Source organism: Salvelinus alpinus, chromosome 4 (assembly GCF_045679555.1).
Source record: "Salvelinus alpinus chromosome 4, SLU_Salpinus.1, whole genome shotgun sequence".
In the NCBI taxonomy this organism is placed as follows: Eukaryota; Metazoa; Chordata; class Actinopteri; order Salmoniformes; family Salmonidae; genus Salvelinus; species Salvelinus alpinus.
In genome coordinates this window covers 32,386,699-32,410,250 of record NC_092089.1, presented here as the reverse complement: position 1 = coordinate 32,410,250, position 23,552 = coordinate 32,386,699, and the positions used below count along the sequence as shown (strand labels likewise).

The 23,552-nt window shown below is 38.2% G+C and overlaps 1 protein-coding gene across 1 annotated transcript in view; it reads right to left on the bottom strand.

Annotated features, from left to right (window-relative positions):
* prkcg (protein kinase C, gamma) overlaps nt 1-23,552 on the bottom strand; it is a 108,552-nt gene that overhangs the window by 41,870 nt on the left and 43,130 nt on the right. The window contains exons 6-10 of the mRNA XM_071395054.1: nt 22,716-22,827; nt 21,161-21,289; nt 19,846-20,002; nt 19,245-19,440; nt 18,770-18,988 (exon numbers count right to left, since the gene is read on the bottom strand). Of these exons, the coding sequence (XP_071251155.1) occupies nt 18,770-18,988; nt 19,245-19,440; nt 19,846-20,002; nt 21,161-21,289; nt 22,716-22,827 (813 nt within the window). The remainder of the gene's footprint in view (nt 1-18,769; nt 18,989-19,244; nt 19,441-19,845; nt 20,003-21,160; nt 21,290-22,715; nt 22,828-23,552) is intronic.

The following is a 23,552-nucleotide window of genomic DNA, read 5'->3' as shown; positions in this document are numbered from 1 at the left end:
TGTGTCTACAGACAGGTGTGTTATGTTTATTACAGTGTGTCTACAGACAGGTGTGTTATGTTTATTACAGTGTCTACAGACAGGTGTGTTATGTTTATTACAGTGTGTCTACAGACAGGTGTGTTATGTTTATTACAGTGTGTCTCCAGACAGGTGTGTTATGTTTATTACAGTGTGTATACAGACAGGTGTGTTATGTTTATTACAGTGTGTATACAGACAGGTGTGTTATGTTTATTACAGTGTGTATACAGACAGATGTGTTATGTTTATTACAGTGTGTTACAGACAGGTGTGTTATGTTTATTACAGTTTGTATACAGACAGGTGTGTTATGTTTATTACAGTGTGTCTACAGACAGGTGTGTTATGTTTATTACAGTGTGTCTCCAGACAGGTGTGTTATGTTTATTACAGTGTGTCTACAGACAGGTGTGTTGTGTTTATTACAGTGTCTCCAGACAAGTGTGTTATGTTTATTACAGTGTGTCTACAGACAGGTGTGTTATGTTTATTACAGTGTGTCTCCAGACAGGTGTGTTATGTTTATTACAGTGTGTCTACAGACAGGTGTGTTATGTTTATTACAGTGTGTCTACAGACAGGTGTGTTATGTTTATTACAGTGTGTATACAGACAGGTGTGTTATGTTTATTACAGTGTCTACAGACAGGTGTGTTATGTTTATTACAGTGTGTCTCCAGACAGGTGTGTTATGTTTATTACAGTGTGTATACAGACAGATGTGTTATGTTTATTACAGTGTGTCTACAGACAGGTGTGTTATGTTTATTACAGTGTGTCTACAGACAGGTGTGTTATGTTTATTACAGTGTGTATACAGACAGGTGTGTTATGTTTATTACAGTGTGTCTACAGACAGGTGTGTTATGTTTATTACAGTGTGTCTACAGACAGGTGTGTTATGTTTATTACAGTGTGTCTACAGACAGGTGTGTTATGTTTATTACAGTGTGTCTCCAGACAGGTGTGTTATGTTTATTACAGTGTGTCTCCAGACAGGTGTGTTATGTTTATTACAGTGTCTACAGACAGGTATGTTATGTTTATTACAGTGTGTATACAGACAGGTGTGTTATGTTTATTACAGTGTGTCTCCAGACAGGTGTGTTATGTTTATTACAGTGTGTCTCCAGACAGGTGTGTTATGTTTATTACAGTGTGTCTCCAGACAGGTGTGTTATGTTTATTACAGTGTGTCTACAGACAGGTGTGTTATGTTTATTACAGTGTGTCTCCAGACAGGTGTGTTATGTTTATTACAGTGTGTCTACAGACAGGTGTGTTATGTTTATTACAGTGTGTCTACAGACAGGTGTGTTATGTTTATTACAGTGTGTCTACAGACAGGTGTGTTATGTTTATTACAGTGTGTCTACAGACAGGTGTGTTATGTTTATTACAGTGTGTCTCCAGACAGGTGTGCTATGTTTATTACAGTGTGTCTACAGACAGGTGTGTTATGTTTATTACAGTGTGTCTACAGACAGGTGTGTTATGTTTATTACAGTGTGTCTACAGACAGGTGTGTTATGTTTATTACAGTGTGTCTCCAGACAGGTGTGTTATGTTTATTACAGTGTGTCTCCAGACAGGTGTGTTATGTTTATTACAGTGTGTCTACAGACAGGTGTGTTATGTTTATTACAGTGTGTCTCCAGACAGGTGTGTTATGTTTATTACAGTGTGTCTACAGACAGGTGTGTTATGTTTATTACAGTGTGTCTACAGACATGTGTGTTATGTTTATTACATTGTGTCTACAGACAGGTGTGTTATGTTTATTACAGTGTGTCTCCAGACAGGTGTGCTATGTTTATTACAGTGTGTCTACAGACAGGTGTGTTATGTTTATTACAGTGTGTCTACAGACAGGTGTGTTATGTTTATTACAGTGTGTCTACAGACAGGTGTGTTATGTTTATTACAGTGTGTATACAGACAGGTGTGTTATGTTTATTACAGTATGTCTCCAGACAGGTGTGTTATGTTTATTACAGTGTGTCTACAGACAGGTGTGTTATGTTTATTACAGTGTGTCTACAGACAGGTGTGTTATGTTTATTACAGTGTGTCTCCAGACAGGTGTGTTATGTTTATTACAGTGTGTCTCCAGACAGGTGTGTTATGTTTATTACAGTGTGTCTCCAGACAGGTGTAGGAGTGTTATGTTTATTACAGTGTGTCTACAGACAGATGTGTTATGTTTATTACAGTGTGTCTACAGACAGGTGTGTTATGTTTATTACAGTGTGTCTACAGACAGGTGTGTTATGTTTATTACAGTGTGTCTCCAGACAGGTGTGTTATGTTTATTACAGTGTGTCTCCAGACAGGTGTGTTATGTTTATTACAGTGTGTCTCCAGACAGGTGTGTTATGTTTATTACAGTGTGTCTACAGACAGGTGTGTTATGTTTATTACAGTGTGTCTACAGACAGGTGTGTTATGTTTATTACAGTGTGTCTACAGACAGATGTGTTATGTTTATTACAGTGTGTCTACTGACAGGTGTGTTATGTTTAATACAGTGTGTCTCCAGACAGGTGTGTTATGTTTATTACAGTGTGTCTACAGACAGGTGTGTTATGTTTATTACAGTGTGTCTACAGACAGGTGTGTTATGTTTATTACAGTGTGTCTACAGACAGGTGTGTTATGTTTATTACAGTGTCTACAGACAGGTGTGTTATGTTTATTACAGTGTGTCTACAGACAGGTGTGTTATGTTTATTACAGTGTGTCTCCAGACAGGTGTGTTATGTTTATTACAGTGTGTATACAGACAGGTGTGTTATGTTTATTACAGTGTGTATACAGACAGGTGTGTTATGTTTATTACAGTGTGTATACAGACAGGTGTGTTATGTTTATTACAGTGTGTCTACAGACAGGTGTGTTATGTTTATTACAGTGTGTCTCCAGACAGGTGTGTTATGTTTATTACAGTTTGTATACAGACAGGTGTGTTATGTTTATTACAGTGTGTCTACAGACAGGTGTGTTATGTTTATTACAGTGTGTCTCCAGACAGGTGTGTTATGTTTATTACAGTGTGTCTACAGACAGGTGTGTTGTGTTTATTACAGTGTCTCCAGACAGGTGTGTTATGTTTATTACAGTGTGTCTACTGACAGGTGTGTTATGTTTATTACAGTGTGTCTACAGACAGGTGTGTTATGTTTATTACAGTGTGTCTACAGACAGGTGTGTTATGTTTATTACAGTGTGTCTCCAGACAGGTGTGTTATGTTTATTACAGTGTGTCTCCAGACAGGTATGTTATGTTTATTACAGTGTCTACAGACAGGTGTGTTATGTTTATTACAGTGTCTACAGACAGGTGTGTTATGTTTATTACAGTGTCTACAGACAGGTGTGTTATGTTTATTACAGTGTGTCTACAGACAGGTGTGTTATGTTTATTACAGTGTGTCTACAGACAGGTGTGTTATGTTTATTACAGTGTGTCTACAGACAGGTGTGTTATGTTTATTACAGTGTGTCTCCAGACAGGTGTGTTATGTTTATTACAGTGTGTCTCCAGACAGGTGTGTTATGTTTATTACAGTGTGTATACAGACAGGTGTGTTATGTTTATTACAGTGTGTCTCCAGACAGGTGTGTTATGTTTATTACAGTGTGTATACAGACAGGTGTGTTATGTTTATTACAGTGTGTCTACAGACAGGTGTGTTATGTGTATTACAGTGTGTCTCCAGACAGGTGTGTTATGTTTATTACAGTGTGTCTCCAGACAGGTGTGTTATGTTTATTACAGTGTGTCTACAGACAGGTGTGTTATGTTTATTACAGTGTGTCTCCAGACAGGTGTGTTATGTTTATTACAGTGTGTCTACAGACAGGTGTGTTATGTTTATTACAGTGTGTCTACAGACAGGTGTGTTATGTTTATTACAGTGTGTCTACAGACAGGTGTGTTATGTTTATTACAGTGTGTATACAGACAGGTGTGTTATGTTTATTACAGTGTGTCTACAGACAGGTGTGTTATGTTTATTACAGTGTGTCTACAGACAGGTGTGTTATGTTTATTACAGTGTGTCTCCAGACAGGTGTGTTATGTTTATTACAGTGTGTCTACAGACAGGTGTGTTATGTTTATTACAGTGTGTCTACAGACAGGTGTGTTATGTTTATTACAGTGTGTATACAGACAGGTGTGTTATGTTTATTACAGTGTTTCTCCAGACAGGTGTGTTATGTTTATTACAGTGTGTCTACAGACAGATGTGTTATGTTTATTACAGTGTGTCTACAGACAGGTGTGTTATGTTTATTACAGTGTGTCTACAGACAGGTGTGTTATGTTTATTACAGTGTGTCTCCAGACAGATGTGTTATGTTTATTACAGTGTGTCTCCAGACAGATGTGTTATGTTTATTACAGTGTGTCTACAGACAGATGTGTTATGTTTATTACAGTGTGTCTACAGACAGGTGTGTTATGTTTATTACAGTGTGTCTACAGACAGATGTGTTATGTTTATTACAGTGTGTATACAGACAGGTGTGTTATGTTTATTACAGTGTGTATACAGACAGGTGTGTTATGTTTATTACAGTGTGTCTCCAGACAGGTGTGTTATGTTTATTACAGTGTGTCTACAGACAGGTGTGTTATGTTTATTACAGTGTCTACAGACAGGTGTGTTATGTTTATTACAGTGTGTCTACAGACAGGTGTGTTATGTTTATTACAGTGTGTATACAGACAGGTGTGTTATGTTTATTACAGTGTCTACAGACAGGTGTGTTATGTTTATTACAGTGTGTCTCCAGACAGGTGTGTTATGTTTATTACAGTGTGTATACAGACAGATGTGTTATGTTTATTACAGTGTGTCTACAGACAGGTGTGTTATGTTTATTACAGTGTGTCTACAGACAGGTGTGTTATGTTTATTACAGTGTGTATACAGACAGGTGTGTTATGTTTATTACAGTGTGTCTACAGACAGGTGTGTTATGTTTATTACAGTGTGTCTACAGACAGGTGTGTTATGTTTATTACAGTGTGTCTACAGACAGGTGTGTTATGTTTATTACAGTGTGTCTCCAGACAGGTGTGTTATGTTTATTACAGTGTGTATACAGACAGGTGTGTTATGTTTATTACAGTGTGTCTACAGACAGGTGTGTTATGTTTATTACAGTGTGTCTCCAGACAGGTGTGTTATGTTTATTACAGTTTGTATACAGACAGGTGTGTTATGTTTATTACAGTGTGTCTACAGACAGGTGTGTTATGTTTATTACAGTGTGTCTCCAGACAGGTGTGTTATGTTTATTACAGTGTGTCTACAGACAGGTGTGTTGTGTTTATTACAGTGTCTCCAGACAGGTGTGTTATGTTTATTACAGTGTGTCTACTGACAGGTGTGTTATGTTTATTACAGTGTGTCTACAGACAGGTGTGTTATGTTTATTACAGTGTGTCTACAGACAGGTATGTTATGTTTATTACAGTGTCTACAGACAGGTGTGTTATGTTTATTACAGTGTGTCTCCAGACAGGTATGTTATGTTTATTACAGTGTCTACAGACAGGTGTGTTATGTTTATTACAGTGTCTACAGACAGGTGTGTTATGTTTATTACAGTGTCTACAGACAGGTGTGTTATGTTTATTACAGTGTGTCTACAGACAGGTGTGTTATGTTTATTACAGTGTGTCTACAGACAGGTGTGTTATGTTTATTACAGTGTGTCTACAGACAGGTGTGTTATGTTTATTACAGTGTGTCTCCAGACAGGTGTGTTATGTTTATTACAGTGTGTCTCCAGACAGGTGTGTTATGTTTATTACAGTGTGTATACAGACAGGTGTGTTATGTTTATTACAGTGTGTCTCCAGACAGGTGTGTTATGTTTATTACAGTGTGTATACAGACAGGTGTGTTATGTTTATTACAGTGTGTCTACAGACAGGTGTGTTATGTGTATTACAGTGTGTCTCCAGACAGGTGTGTTATGTTTATTACAGTGTGTCTCCAGACAGGTGTGTTATGTTTATTACAGTGTGTCTACAGACAGGTGTGTTATGTTTATTACAGTGTGTCTCCAGACAGGTGTGTTATGTTTATTACAGTGTGTCTACAGACAGGTGTGTTATGTTTATTACAGTGTGTCTACAGACAGGTGTGTTATGTTTATTACAGTGTGTCTACAGACAGGTGTGTTATGTTTATTAGAGTGTGTATACAGACAGGTGTGTTATGTTTATTACAGTGTGTCTACAGACAGGTGTGTTATGTTTATTACAGTGTGTATACAGACAGGTGTGTTATGTTTATTACAGTGTGTCTCCAGACAGGTGTGTTATGTTTATTACAGTGTGTCTACAGACAGGTGTGTTATGTTTATTACAGTGTGTCTACAGACAGGTGTGTTATGTTTATTACAGTGTGTATACAGACAGGTGTGTTATGTTTATTACAGTGTTTCTCCAGACAGGTGTGTTATGTTTATTACAGTGTGTCTACTGACAGGTGTGTTATGTTTATTACAGTGTGTATACAGACAGGTGTGTTATGTTTATTACAGTGTGTCTCCAGACAGGTGTGTTATGTTTATTACAGTGTGTCTACAGACAGGTGTGTTATGTTTATTACAGTGTGTCTACAGACAGGTGTGTTATGTTTATTACAGTGTGTATACAGACAGGTGTGTTATGTTTATTACAGTGTTTCTCCAGACAGGTGTGTTATGTTTATTACAGTGTGTCTACAGACAGATGTGTTATGTTTATTACAGTGTGTCTACAGACAGGTGTGTTATGTTTATTACAGTGTGTCTCCAGACAGGTGTGTTATGTTTATTACAGTGTGTCTACAGACAGATGTGTTATGTTTATTACAGTGTGTATACAGACAGGTGTGTTATGTTTATTACAGTGTGTATACAGACAGGTGTGTTATGTTTATTACAGTGTGTCTCCAGACAGGTGTGTTATGTTTATTACAGTGTGTCTACAGACAGGTATGTTATGTTTATTACAGTGTGTCTACAGACAGGTGTGTTATGTTTATTACAGTGTCTACAGACAGGTGTGTTATGTTTATTACAGTGTGTCTACAGACAGGTGTGTTATGTTTATTACAGTGTGTATACAGACAGGTGTGTTATGTTTATTACAGTGTCTACAGACAGGTGTGTTATGTTTATTACAGTGTGTCTCCAGACAGGTGTGTTATGTTTATTACAGTGTGTATACAGACAGATGTGTTATGTTTATTACAGTGTGTCTACAGACAGGTGTGTTATGTTTATTACAGTGTGTCTACAGACAGGTGTGTTATGTTTATTACAGTGTGTATACAGACAGGTGTGTTATGTTTATTACAGTGTGTCTACAGACAGGTGTGTTATGTTTATTACAGTGTGTCTACAGACAGGTGTGTTATGTTTATTACAGTGTGTCTACAGACAGGTGTGTTATGTTTATTACAGTGTGTCTCCAGACAGGTGTGTTATGTTTATTACAGTGTGTCTCCAGACAGGTGTGTTATGTTTATTACAGTGTGTCTCCAGACAGGTGTGTTATGTTTATTACAGTGTCTACAGACAGGTATGTTATGTTTATTACAGTGTGTATACAGACAGGTGTGTTATGTTTATTACAGTGTGTCTCCAGACAGGTGTGTTATGTTTATTACAGTGTGTCTCCAGACAGGTGTGTTATGTTTATTACAGTGTGTCTACAGACAGGTGTGTTATGTTTATTACAGTGTGTCTACAGACAGGTGTGTTATGTTTATTACAGTGTGTCTCCAGACAGGTGTGTTATGTTTATTACAGTGTGTCTACAGACAGGTGTGTTATGTTTATTACAGTGTGTCTACAGACAGGTGTGTTATGTTTATTACAGTGTGTCTACAGACAGGTGTGTTATGTTTATTACAGTGTGTCTACAGACAGGTGTGTTATGTTTATTACAGTGTGTCTCCAGACAGGTGTGCTATGTTTATTACAGTGTGTCTACAGACAGGTGTGTTATGTTTATTACAGTGTGTCTACAGACAGGTGTGTTATGTTTATTACAGTGTGTCTACAGACAGGTGTGTTATGTTTATTACAGTGTGTCTCCAGACAGGTGTGTTATGTTTATTACAGTGTGTCTCCAGACAGGTGTGTTATGTTTATTACAGTGTGTCTACAGACAGGTGTGTTATGTTTATTACAGTGTGTCTCCAGACAGGTGTGTTATGTTTATTACAGTGTGTCTACAGACAGGTGTGTTATGTTTATTACAGTGTGTCTACAGACATGTGTGTTATGTTTATTACATTGTGTCTACAGACAGGTGTGTTATGTTTATTACAGTGTGTCTCCAGACAGGTGTGCTATGTTTATTACAGTGTGTCTACAGACAGGTGTGTTATGTTTATTACAGTGTGTCTACAGACAGGTGTGTTATGTTTATTACAGTGTGTCTACAGACAGGTGTGTTATGTTTATTACAGTGTGTATACAGACAGGTGTGTTATGTTTATTACAGTGTGTCTCCAGACAGGTGTGTTATGTTTATTACAGTGTGTCTACAGACAGGTGTGTTATGTTTATTACAGTGTGTCTACAGACAGGTGTGTTATGTTTATTACAGTGTGTCTCCAGACAGGTGTGTTATGTTTATTACAGTGTGTCTCCAGACAGGTGTGTTATGTTTATTACAGTGTGTCTCCAGACAGGTGTAGGAGTGTTATGTTTATTACAGTGTGTCTACAGACAGATGTGTTATGTTTATTACAGTGTGTCTACAGACAGGTGTGTTATGTTTATTACAGTGTGTCTACAGACAGGTGTGTTATGTTTATTACAGTGTGTCTCCAGACAGGTGTGTTATGTTTATTACAGTGTGTCTCCAGACAGGTGTGTTATGTTTATTACAGTGTGTCTCCAGACAGGTGTGTTATGTTTATTACAGTGTGTCTACAGACAGGTGTGTTATGTTTATTACAGTGTGTCTACAGACAGATGTGTTATGTTTATTACAGTGTGTCTACTGACAGGTGTGTTATGTTTAATACAGTGTGTCTCCAGACAGGTGTGTTATGTTTATTACAGTGTGTCTACAGACAGGTGTGTTATGTTTATTACAGTGTGTCTACAGACAGGTGTGTTATGTTTATTACAGTGTGTCTACAGACAGGTGTGTTATGTTTATTACAGTGTCTACAGACAGGTGTGTTATGTTTATTACAGTGTGTCTACAGACAGGTGTGTTATGTTTATTACAGTGTGTATACAGACAGGTGTGTTATGTTTATTACAGTGTGTATACAGACAGGTGTGTTATGTTTATTACAGTGTGTATACAGGCAGGTGTGTTATGTTTATTACAGTGTGTCTACAGACAGATGTGTTATGTTTATTACAGTGTGTTACAGACAGGTGTGTTATGTTTATTACAGTTTGTATACAGACAGGTGTGTTATGTTTATTACAGTGTGTCTACAGACAGGTGTGTTATGTTTATTACAGTGTGTCTACAGACAGGTGTGTTATGTTTATTACAGTGTGTCTACAGACAGGTGTGTTATGTTTATTACAGTGTCTACAGACAGGTGTGTTATGTTTATTACAGTGTGTCTCCAGACAGGTGTGTTATGTTTATTACAGTGTGTATACAGACAGGTGTGTTATGTTTATTACAGTGTGTATACAGACAGGTGTGTTATGTTTATTACAGTGTGTATACAGGCAGGTGTGTTATGTTTATTACAGTGTGTCTACAGACAGATGTGTTATGTTTATTACAGTGTGTTACAGACAGGTGTGTTATGTTTATTACAGTTTGTATACAGACAGGTGTGTTATGTTTATTACAGTGTGTCTACAGACAGGTGTGTTATGTTTATTACAGTGTGTCTCCAGACAGGTGTGTTATGTTTATTACAGTGTGTCTACAGACAGGTGTGTTGTGTTTATTACAGTGTCTCCAGACAGGTGTGTTATGTTTATTACAGTGTGTCTACTGACAGGTGTGTTATGTTTATTACAGTGTGTCTACAGACAGGTGTGTTATGTTTATTACAGTGTGTCTACAGACAGGTGTGTTATGTTTATTACAGTGTGTCTACAGACAGATGTGTTATGTTTATTACAGTGTGTATACAGACAGGTGTGTTGTGTTTATTACAGTGTCTCCAGACAGGTGTGTTATGTTTATTACAGTGTGTATACAGACAGGTGTGTTATGTTTATTACAGTGTGTCTACAGACAGGTGTGTTATGTTTATTACAGTATGTCTACAGACAGGTGTGTTATGTTTATTACAGTGTGTATACAGACAGGTGTGTTATGTTTATTACAGTGTGTCTACAGACAGGTGTGTTATGTTTATTACAGTGTGTATACAGACAGGTGTGTTATGTTTATTACAGTGTGTATACAGACAGGTGTGTTATGTTTATTACAGTGTGTATACAGACAGGTGTGTTATGTTTATTACAGTGTGTCTCCAGACAGGTGTGTTATGTTTATTACAGTGTGTCTACAGACAGGTGTGTTATGTTTATTACAGTGTGTCTACAGACAGGTGTGTTATGTTTATTACAGTGTGTCTCCAGACAGGTGTGTTATGTTTATTACAGTGTGTCTACAGACAGGTGTGTTATGTTTATTACAGTGTGTCTCCAGACAGGTGTGTTATGTTTATTACAGTGTGTATACAGACAGGTGTGTTATGTTTATTACAGTGTGTCTCCAGACAGGTGTGTTATGTTTATTACAGTGTGTCTACAGACAGGTGTGTTATGTTTATTACAGTGTGTCTACAGACAGGTGTGTTATGTTTATTACAGTGTGTCTACAGACAGGTGTGTTATGTTTATTACAGTGTGTCTACTGACAGGTGTGTTATGTTTATTACAGTGTGTCTACAGACAGGTGTGTTATGTTTATTACAGTGTATCTACAGACAGGTGTGTTATGTTTATTACAGTGTGTATACAGACAGGTGTGTTATGTTTATTACAGTGTATCTACAGACAGGTGTGTTATGTTTATTACAGTGTGTATACAGACAGGTGTGTTATGTTTATTACAGTGTGTCTACAGACAGGTGTGTTATGTTTATTACAGTGTGTCTACAGACAGGTGTGTTATGTTTATTACAGTGTGTCTACAGACAGGTGTGTTATGTTTATTACAGTGTGTCTACAGACAGGTGTGTTATGTTTATTACAGTGTGTCTACAGACAGGTGTGTTATGTTTATTACAGTGTGTCTACAGACAGGTGTGTTATGTTTATTACAGTGTGTCTCCAGACAGGTGTGTTATGTTTATTACAGTGTGTCTACAGACAGGTGTGTTATGTTTATTACAGTGTGTCTCCAGACAGGTGTGTTATGTTTATTACAGTGTGTCTACAGACAGGTGTGTTATGTTTATTACAGTGTGTCTACTGACAGGTGTGTTATGTTTATTACAGTGTGTCTACAGACAGGTGTGTTATGTTTATTACAGTGTGTCTACAGACAGGTGTGTTATGTTTATTACAGTGTGTATACAGACAGGTGTGTTATGTTTATTACAGTGTGTATACAGACAGGTGTGTTATGTTTATTACAGTGTGTATACAGACAGGTGTGTTATGTTTATTACAGTGTGTATACAGACAGGTGTGTTATGTTTATTACAGTGTGTCTACAGACAGGTGTGTTATGTTTATTACAGTGTGTATATAGACAGGTGTGTTATGTTTATTACAGTGTGTCTACAGACAGGTGTGTTATGTTTATTACAGTGTGTATACAGACAGGTGTGTTATGTTTATTACAGTGTGTCTACAGACAGGTGTGTTATGTTTATTACAGTGTGTCTACAGACAGGTGTGTTATGTTTATTACAGTGTGTCTCCAGACAGGTGTGTTATGTTTATTACAGTGTGTCTACAGACAGGTGTGTTATGTTTATTACAGTGTGTCTACAGACAGGTGTGTTATGTTTATTACAGTGTGTCTACAGACAGGTGTGTTATGTTTATTACAGTGTGTATACAGACAGGTGTGTTATGTTTATTACAGTGTGTCCACAGACAGGTGTGTTATGTTTATTATAGTGTGTCTCCAGACAGGTGTGTTATGTTTATTACAGTGTGTATACAGACAGGTGTGTTATGTTTATTACAGTGTGTCTACAGACAGGTGTGTTATGTTTATTACAGTGTGTCTCCAGACAGGTGTGTTATGTTTATTACAGTGTGTCTCCAGACAGGTGTGTTATGTTTATTACAGTGTGTCTACAGACAGGTGTGTTATGTTTATTACAGTGTGTCTACAGACAGGTGTGTTATGTTTATTACAGTGTGTCTCCAGACAGGTGTGTTATGTTTATTACAGTGTGTCTACAGACAGGTGTGTTATGTTTATTACAGTGTGTCTCCAGACAGGTGTGTTATGTTTATTACAGTGTGTCTACAGACAGGTGTGTTATGTTTATTACAGTGTGTCTACAGACAGGTGTGTTATGTTTATTACAGTGTGTCTCCAGACAGGTGTGTTATGTTTATTACAGTGTGTCTCCAGACAGGTGTGTTATGTTTATTACAGTGTGTCTACAGACAGGTGTGTTATGTTTATTACAGTGTGTCTACAGACAGGTGTGTTATGTTTATTACAGTGTGTCTACAGACAGGTGTGTTATGTTTATTACAGTGTGTCTACAGACAGGTGTGTTATGTTTATTACAGTGTGTCTACAGACAGGTGTGTTATGTTTATTACAGTGTGTCTACAGACAGGTGTGTTATGTTTATTACAGTGTGTATACAGACAGGTGTGTTATGTTTATTACAGTGTGTCTCCAGACAGGTGTGTTATGTTTATTACAGTGTGTCTACAGACAGGTGTGTTATGTTTATTACAGTGTGTCTCCAGACAGGTGTGTTATGTTTATTACAGTGTGTCTCCAGACAGGTGTGTTATGTTTATTACAGTGTGTCTACAGACAGGTGTGTTATGTGTATTACAGTGTGTCTCCAGACAGGTGTGTTATGTTTATTACAGTGTCTCCAGACAGGTGTGTTATGTTTATTACAGTGTGTCTCCAGACAGGTGTGTTATGTTTATTACAGTGTGTCTACAGACAGGTGTGTTATGTGTATTACAGTGTGTCTCCAGACAGGTGTGTTATGTTTATTACAGTGTGTCTCCAGACAGGTGTGTTATGTTTATTACAGTGTGTCTACAGACAGGTGTGTTATGTTTATTACAGTGTGTCTCCAGACAGGTGTGTTATGTTTATTACAGTGTGTCTACAGACAGGTGTGTTATGTGTATTACAGTGTGTCTCCAGACAGGTGTGTTATGTTTATTACAGTGTGTCTACAGACAGGTGTGTTATGTTTATTACAGTGTCTCCAGACAGGTGTGTTATGTTTATTACAGTGTGTCTACAGACAGGTGTGTTATGTTTATTACAGTGTGTCTCCAGACAGGTGTGTTATGTTTATTACAGTGTGTCTACAGACAGGTGTGTTATGTTTATTACAGTGTGTCTCCAGACAGGTGTGTTATGTTTATTACAGTGTGTCTACAGACAGGTGTGTTATGTTTATTACAGTGTGTCTCCAGACAGGTGTGTTATGTTTATTACAGTGTGTCTACAGACAGGTGTGTTATGTTTATTACAGTGTGTCTACAGACAGGTGTGTTATGTTTATTACAGTGTCTCCAGACAGGTGTGTTATGTTTATTACAGTGTGTCTACAGACAGGTGTGTTATGTTTATTACAGTGTGTCTACAGACAGGTGTGTTATGTTTATTACAGTGTCTACAGACAGGTGTGTTATGTTTATTACAGTGTGTCTACAGACAGGTGTGTTATGTTTATTACAGTGTGTATACAGACAGGTGTGTTATGTTTATTACAGTGTGTCTCCAGACAGGTGTGTTATGTTTATTACAGTGTGTCTACAGACAGGTGTGTTATGTTTATTACAGTGTGTCTCCAGACAGGTGTGTTATGTTTATTACAGTGTGTCTACAGACAGGTGTGTTATGTTTATTACAGTGTGTCTCCAGACAGGTGTGTTATGTTTTTTACAGTGTGTCTCCAGACAGGTGTGTTATGTTTATTACAGTGTGTCTCCAGACAGGTGTGTTATGTTTATTACAGTGTGTCTCCAGACAGGTGTGTTATGTTTATTACAGTGTGTCTCCAGACAGGTGTGTTATGTTTATTACAGTGTATCTACAGACAGGTGTGTTATGTTTATTACAGTGTGTATACAGACAGGTGTGTTATGTTTATTACAGTGTGTCTCCAGACAGGTGTGTTATGTTTATTACAGTGTGTCTACAGACAGGTGTGTTATGTTTATTACAGTGTGTATACAGACAGGTGTGTTAAGTTTATTACAGTTAGTCTCCAGACAGGTGTGTTATGTTTTTTACAGTGTGTCTACAGACAGGTGTGTTATGTTTATTACAGTGTGTCTACAGACAGGTGTGTTATGTTTATTACAGTGTGTCTCCAGACAGGTGTGTTATGTTTATTACAGTGTGTCTACAGACAGGTGTGTTATGTTTATTACAGTGTGTCTACAGACAGGTGTGTTATGTTTATTACAGTGTCTACAGACAGGTGTGTTATGTTTATTACAGTGTGTCTACAGACAGGTGTGTTATGTTTATTACAGTGTGTATACAGACAGGTGTGTTATGTTTATTACAGTGTGTCTACAGACAGGTGTGTTATGTTTATTACAGTGTGTCTCCAGACAGGTGTGTTATGTTTATTACAGTGTGTCTACAGACAGGTGTGTTATGTTTATTACAGTGTGTCTCCAGACAGGTGTGTTATGTTTATTACAGTGTGTCTACAGACAGGTGTGTTATGTTTATTACAGTGTGTCTCCAGACAGGTGTGTTATGTTTATTACAGTGTGTCTACAGACAGGTGTATTATGTTTATTACAGTGTGTCTACAGACAGGTGTGTTATGTTTATTACAGTGTCTCCAGACAGGTGTGTTATGTTTATTACAGTGTGTCTACAGACAGGTGTGTTATGTTTATTACAGTGTGTCTACAGACAGGTGTGTTATGTTTATTACAGTGTCTCCAGACAGGTGTGTTATGTTTATTACAGTGTGTCTACAGACAGGTGTGTTATGTTTATTACAGTGTGTCTACAGACAGGTGTGTTATGTTTATTACAGTGTCTACAGACAGGTGTGTTATGTTTATTACAGTGTGTCTACAGACAGGTGTGTTATGTTTATTACAGTGTGTCTACAGACAGGTGTGTTATGTTTATTACAGTGTGTCTCCAGACAGGTGTGTTATGTTTATTACAGTGTGTCTACAGACAGGTGTGTTATGTTTATTACAGTGTGTCTCCAGACAGGTGTGTTATGTTTATTACAGTGTGTCTACTGACAGGTGTGTTATGTTTATTACAGTGTGTCTCCAGACAGGTGTGTTATGTTTTTTACAGTGTGTCTACTAACAGGTGTGTTATGTTTATTACAGTGTGTCTCCAGACAGGTGTGTTATGTTTATTACAGTGTGTCTACTAACAGGTGTGTTATGTTTATTACAGTGTGTCTACTAACAGGTGTGTTATGTTTATTACAGTGTGTCTCCAGACAGGTGTGTTATGTTTATTACAGTGTGTCTCCAGACAGGTGTGTTATGTTTATTACAGTGTGTCTCCAGACAGGTGTGTTATGTTTATTACAGTGTATCTACAGACAGGTGTGTTATGTTTATTACAGTGTGTATACAGACAGGTGTGTTATGTTTATTACAGTGTGTCTCCAGACAGGTGTGTTATGTTTATTACAGTGTGTCTACTAACAGGTGTGTTATGTTTATTACAGTGTGTCTACTAACAGGTGTGTTATGTTTATTACAGTGTGTCTCCAGACAGGTGTGTTATGTTTATTACAGTGTATCTACAGACAGGTGTGTTATGTTTATTACAGTGTGTCTCCAGACAGGTGTGTTATGTTTATTACAGTGTATCTACAGACAGGTGTGTTATGTTTATTACAGTGTGTATACAGACAGGTGTGTTATGTTTATTACAGTGTGTCTCCAGACAGGTGTGTTATGTTTATTACAGTGTGTCTACAGACAGGTGTGTTATGTTTATTACAGTGTGTATACAGACAGGTGTGTTAAGTTTATTACAGTGTGTCTCCAGACAGGTGTGTTATGTTTATTACAGTGTGTCTCCAGACAGGTGTGTTATGTTTATTACAGTGTGTCTACAGACAGGTGTGTTATGTTTATTACAGTGTGTCTCCAGACAGGTGTGTTATGTTTATTACAGTGTGTATACAGACAGGTGTGTTATGTTTATTACAGTGTGTCTACAGACAGGTGTGTTATGTTTTTTACAGTGTGTCTCCAGACAGGTGTGTTATGTTTATTACAGTGTGTCTCCAGACAGGTGTGTTATGTTTATTACAGTGTGTATACAGACAGGTGTGTTATGTTTATTACAGTGTGTATACAGACAGGTGTGTTATGTTTATTACAGTGTGTCTCCAGACAGGTGTGTTATGTTTGTTACAGTGTGTCTCCAGACAGGTGTGTTATGTTTGTTACAGTGTGTCTCCAGACAGGTGTGTTATGTTTATTACAGTGTGTCTCCAGACAGGTGTGTTATGTTTATTACAGTGTGTCTCCAGACAGGTGTGTTATGTTTATTACAGTGTGTCTCCAGACAGGTGTGTTATGTTTATTACAGTGTGTCTCCAGACAGGTGTGTTATGTTTATTACAGTGTGTCTCCAGACAGGTGTGTTATGTTTATTACAGTGTGTATACAGACAGGTGTGTTATGTTTATTACAGTGTGTCTACAGACAGGTGTGTTATGTTTATTACAGTGTCTCCAGACAGGTGTGTTATGTTTATTACAGTGTGTCTCCAGACAGGTGTGTTATGTTTATTACAGTGTGTCTACAGACAGATGTGTTATGTTTATTACAGTGTGTCTACAGACAGGTGTGTTATGTTTATTACAGTGTGTCTACAGACAGGTGTGTTATGTTTATTACAGTGTGTCTCCAGACAGGTGTGTTATGTTTATTACAGTGTGTCTACAGACAGATGTGTTATGTTTATTACAGTGTGTCTACAGACAGGTGTGTTATGTTTATTACAGTGTGTCTACAGACAGGTGTGTTATGTTTATTACAGTGTGTCTACAGACAGGTGTGTTATGTTTATTACAGTGTGTCTCCAGACAGGTGTGTTATGTTTATTACAGTGTGTCTCCAGACAGGTGTGTTATGTTTATTACAGTGTGTCTACAGACAGATGTGTTATGTTTATTACAGTGTGTCTACAGACAGGTGTGTTATGTTTATTACAGTGTGTCTACAGACAGGTGTGTTATGTTTATTACAGTGTGTCTACAGACAGGTGTGTTATGTTTATTACAGTGTGTCTCCAGACAGGTGTGTTATGTTTATTACAGTGTGTATACAGACAGGTGTGTTAAGTTTATTACAGTGTGTCTCCAGACAGGTGTGTTATGTTTATTACAGTGTGTCTACAGACAGGTGTGTTATGTTTATTACAGTGTGTCCACAGACAGGTGTGTTATGTTTATTACAGTGTGTCTACAGACAGGTGTGTTATGTTTATTACAGTGTGTCTACAGACAGGTGTGTTATGTTTATTACAGTGTGTCTACAGACAGGTGTGTTATATTTATTACAGTGTGTCTCCAGACAGGTGTGTTATGTTTATTACAGTGTCTCCAGACAGGTGTGTTATGTTTATTACAGTGTGTCTACAGACAGATGTGTTATGTTTATTACAGTGTGTCTACAGACAGGTGTGTTATGTTTATTACAGTGTGTCTCCAGACAGGTGTGTTATGTTTATTACAGTGTGTCTACAGACAGGTGTGTTATGTTTATTACAGTGTGTCTACAGACAGGTGTGTTATGTTTATTACAGTGTGTCTACAGACAGGTGTGTTATGTTTATTACAGTGTGTCTACAGACAGGTGTGTTATGTTTATTACAGTGTCTACAGACAGGTGTGTTATGTTTATTACAGTGTGTCTCCAGACAGGTGTGTTATGTTTATTACAGTGTGTCTACAGACAGGTGTGTTATGTTTATTACATTGTGTCTACAGACAGGTGTGTTATGTTTATTACATTGTGTCTACAGACAGGTGTGTTATGTTTATTACAGTGTGTATACAGACAGGTGTGTTATGTTTATTACAGTGTGTCTCCAGACAGGTGTGTTATGTTTATTACAGTGTGTCTACAGACAGGTGTGTTATGTTTATTACAGTGTGTCTCCAGACAGGTGTGTTATGTTTATTACAGTGTGTCTACAGACAGGTGTGTTATGTTTATTACAGTGTGTCTACAGACAGGTGTGTTATGTTTATTACAGTGTGTCTCCAGACAGGTGTGTTATGTTTATTACAGTGTGTCTACAGACAGGTGTGTTATGTTTATTACAGTGTGTCTACAGACATGTGTGTTATGTTTATTACATTGTGTCTACAGACAGGTGTGTTATGTTTATTACAGTGTGTCTCCAGACAGGTGTGTTATGTTTATTACAGTGTGTCTACAGACAGGTGTGTTATGTTTATTACAGTGTGTCTACAGACAGGTGTGTTATGTTTATTACAGTGTGTCTCCAGACAGGTGTGTTATGTTTATTACAGTGTCTACAGACAGGTGTGTTATGTTTATTACAGTGTGTCTCCAGACAGGTTTAGGTGTGTTTCAGTACCTTTCCGAAGCTGCCTTTTCCCAGCACCATGAGGAAGTTGAAGTCCTGGAGGCAAACCCTGGGCTTGACCGGTCCTGCTGGTAGGGTGGCCAGACAGGGGACTGACGGGGCTGAGGGGGACAGGACAGACACGGGGACAGACACAGACACAGACACAGAGGCAGGCCTCAGGGAGGGGGGGAGAAAGGATGGGGGAATAGCATCTAGACCACTAGGCTCCTATTGAAGAGAGGAGGGGGGAGGGGAGAGGGCTTAGTTATAATAAAACTGTCACACACGACCACAAACCTGCAATGTGTGTATTTTAATGAAGCTCCTGCACCCTGGTGGCCAAAGTGAGGGACCTCACACACATTTTGTTTGGTCATACTCCGAGTCTAAATATACCTATATATACCAATAGTTATATATAATATATGTATTCTATAACTCTAAGTACACTACCTACATTCCACTGCATGCGAGTATGTCTTACATTTTCGTCAGGGACAGGCATGTTGTAGTACTCTCCCTCATCCTGATCCAGCAGTTTGAACCAGCCGCTAACTGAGTGACGGAATATCTCGCTCACTCCGAACGACAGCGATCCCATAAAGTCATTCCGAGACGTACGATCCCAATCCCACACCTCCACCGACAGACGACGGTCCCACTGCCGCCCGCGCACTGAGCTGGGGAGAGAGATGGGAGAGAAAGAGGGATGACCAGTAGGAATGACCAGGGATGTTCAATTGATAAGTGCGTGAATTGGACCATCATCATGTCCTGCTAAGCATTATCCGACCTCCAGTCATCTGTACTCCTCAAGGCTATGTTAGTCCACTGAGATAAATCTCCTGGGGCTAACACAAGTCTAGTTCTCTGTGCATAGTTTCTAGAACTACTGGTACACACACACACACACACACACACACACACACACTCACACACACACACACACACACACACACACACACACACACACACACACACACACACACACACACACACACACACACACACACACACACACACACACACACACACACACACACACACACACACACACACACACACACACACACACACACACTCACAAGGTGAAGCTCTCGTTCCAGATGGGGTTGAGTGTGGAGCGGATAGTCTTGGTCTTCTGTTTGCTCTGGCTCTTGGGGTCAGGGATTAGCTTGAGCTTCACATAGGGGTCAGACAGGCCGTTGGGATCCATGGGGATCAGGTTACGAGCCTCCCGCACTGAGGGGGTAGAGAGGGGGGTAGAGGGACAGAGGGAGGGAGAGGGTGAGAGAGAGAAAGAGAGAGAGAGACAGAGTCAGACAGTGGATAGCATAGATGGCCATACAGATGCCATATCTTAATTTGACCCAGTTTCTCACAGCAGGAAAATAATCCTGCAGCAACAGGAAATGGGAATATTATGTGGATTATGATGAATGTACATTTTTTTGTAGGGGATGATACAAATTGTATTAGGGCAAATCAAGTCTGCAATTACAAACTTTAGAAGCCTTTTTAAACTTGAAAACACTACAAGTTTGCAATTCCTTCTGTGCATGAAAATTCTGCTACAACAGGATGATCAAATTAAGATAGGGCATCTGTAGATGCACCACAGAGAGCATTACTTGTGGGAGTGTGTGCCTGTATTCAGCTCCCCCACTCCGTCTAGTTGTCAGTACCTGACAGTGCGAATGGTAGGGTGACAGCAGTGGTGGAAAAGTATCCAATTGTCATACTTGAGTAAAAGTAAAGATACCTTAATAGAAAATGACTCAAGTAAAAGTAAAAGTCAACCAGTAAAATACTACTTGAGTAAAAGTCTAAAATTATTTTGTTTATTAAATATACTTAAGTGTTAAAAGTAAATGTACACGCTAAAATATACTTAAGTATCAAAAGTAAAAGTAAAAGTATAAATAATTTCAAATTCCTTATATTAAGCAAATCAGATGGCACAATTTTCATATAAATATTTTTTTACAGATAGACAGGGGCACACTCCAACACTCAGACATTATTTACATACAAAGTATTTGTGTTCAGTGAGTCCGGCAGATAAGAGGCAGTAGGGATGACCAGGGATGTTCTCTTGATAAGTGCGTGAATTGGACCATTTTCATCTCCTGCTAAGCATTCAAAATGTAACAAGTCATTTTGGGTGTCAGGGAAAATGTATGGAGTAAAAATAGTACATTATTTTCTTTAGGAATGTAGTGAAGTAAAAGTAAAAGTTGTCAAAAATATATTTAGTAAAGTACAGATAGCCTAAAAAACGACTTAAGTAGTACTTTAAAGTATTTTTACTTAGTACTTTACACCACCTGCTGACGGAGACATGTAAACCCTGTCTCTATCAGTGGTTAGGGACAACTATTCTAGCCACTTAGTTCTGACCTGTGATGAAGATGTCCTCGTTCTCTCCCCGGACGGTCAGGTGGATCCTGCCTCTCTTCTCTGTATGATCTTGACCACACAGGCTGGGCACCAGGCTCTCACAACGCTTGTGGACATTCATCTCACAACCTGTAGTACACGCACACAAGTATAGACGCACCAACACAAGCACACACACACACATAGAGATAATAACAAGTGGTAAGAAAACACTCACACATATATACTGTACATTCATGCTACACACATATACTGTACATTCATGCTACACACATATACTGTACATTCATGCTACACACATATACTGTACATTCATGCTACACACACATATACTGTACATTCATGCTACACACATATACTGTACATTCATGCTACACACATATACTGTACATTCATGCTACACACACATATACTGTACATTCATGCTACACACACATATACTGTACATTCATGCTACACACACATATACTGTACATTCATGCTACACACATATACTGTACATTCATGCTACACACACATATACTGTACATTCATGCTACACACATATACTGTACATTCATGCTACACACACATATACTGTACATTCATGCTACACACATATACTGTACATCCATGCTACACACATATACTGTACATTCATGCTACACACACATATACTGTACATTCATGCTACACACACATATACTGTACATTCATGCTACACACATATACTGTACATCCATGCTACACACATATACTGTACATTCATGCTACACACACATATACTGTACATCCATGCTACACACATATACTGTACATTCATGCTACACACACATATACTGTACATTCATGCTACACACATATACTCTACATTCATGCTACACACACATATACTGTACATTCATGCTACACACACATATACTGTACATTCATGCTACACACACATATACTGTACATTCATGCTACACACACATATACTGTACATTCATGCTCCACACATATACTGTACATTAATGCTACACACATATACTGTACATTCATGCTACACACATATACTGTACATTCATGCTACACACACATATACTGTACATTCATGCTACACACACATATACTGTACATTCATGCTACACACATATACTGTACATTCATGCTACACACATATACTGTACATTCATGCTACACACACATATACTGTACATTCATGCTACACACATATACTGTACATTCATGCTACACACACATATACTGTACATTCATGCTACACACACATATACTGTGCATTCATGCTACACACATCACAACTGCTGCTCTTATTATGATTGCCAAATACTGCACAATTTAAACACTTTCCCCCCCCAATCCCCCGTCCCCAAAACACATGTACATATTGGACTATAACTTGTGCCTTCCTGTATTATACTTATGCTAAAATGTGTATTCTAGTCTACTGAGCCATTTACTTTATGTTGGTATTCTTATCTTTTATTATGTCTTATTGTTGTTGCATTGTCGAGAAGGAACCTGCACGTAAGCATTATGGCTAATAAAACTTGAAACAGAACGTCTGGTTACTTACAGGAGCATTTCATGCCCTGTTGGATAAGGCCATAGAGCAGAGAACCACAGTGATCACAGAACGTTGGAGAAGTGTAGGTCTGAGGTCGAAATCTGTGTTTACTCTTCAAGTCCTGAGAGAGAGAAAGAGACAGACAGACAGACAGACAGACAGACAGACAGACAGACAGACAGACAGACAGACAGACAGACAGACAGACAGACAGACAGACAGACAGACAGACAGACAGACAGACAGACAGACAGACAGACAGACAGACAGACAGACAGACAGACAGACAGACAGACAGACAGACAGACATGAGAGTAGTAAGTCATTGAGACAGACAGACAGACATGAGAGTAGTAAGTCATTGAGACAGACAGACAGATAGACATGACAGTAGTAAGTCATTGAGACAGACAGACAGACAGATAGACAGATAGACATGAGAGTAGTAAGTCATTGAGATAGACAGACAGATAGACATGAGAGTAGTAAGTCATTGAGACAGACAGATAGACATGACAGTAGTAAGTCATTGAGACAGACAGACAGACAGATAGACAGATAGACATGAGAGTAGTAAGTCATTGAGACAGACAGACAGATAGACAGATAGACATGAGAGTAGTAAGTCATTGCGACAGACAGACAGATAGACATGAGAGTAGTAAGTCATTGAGACAGACAGACAGACATGAGAGTAGTAAGTCATTGAGAGAGATAGACAGACAGACATGTTGTGATAAACGGGGGGAAACGAGGAGAAACGAGGGAGAGATTGAGAGTGGTATATTCATGGCAACCAATTACATTTCTCTGCTGGGAAGAGAGTTCGATATGTTAATGTTATGT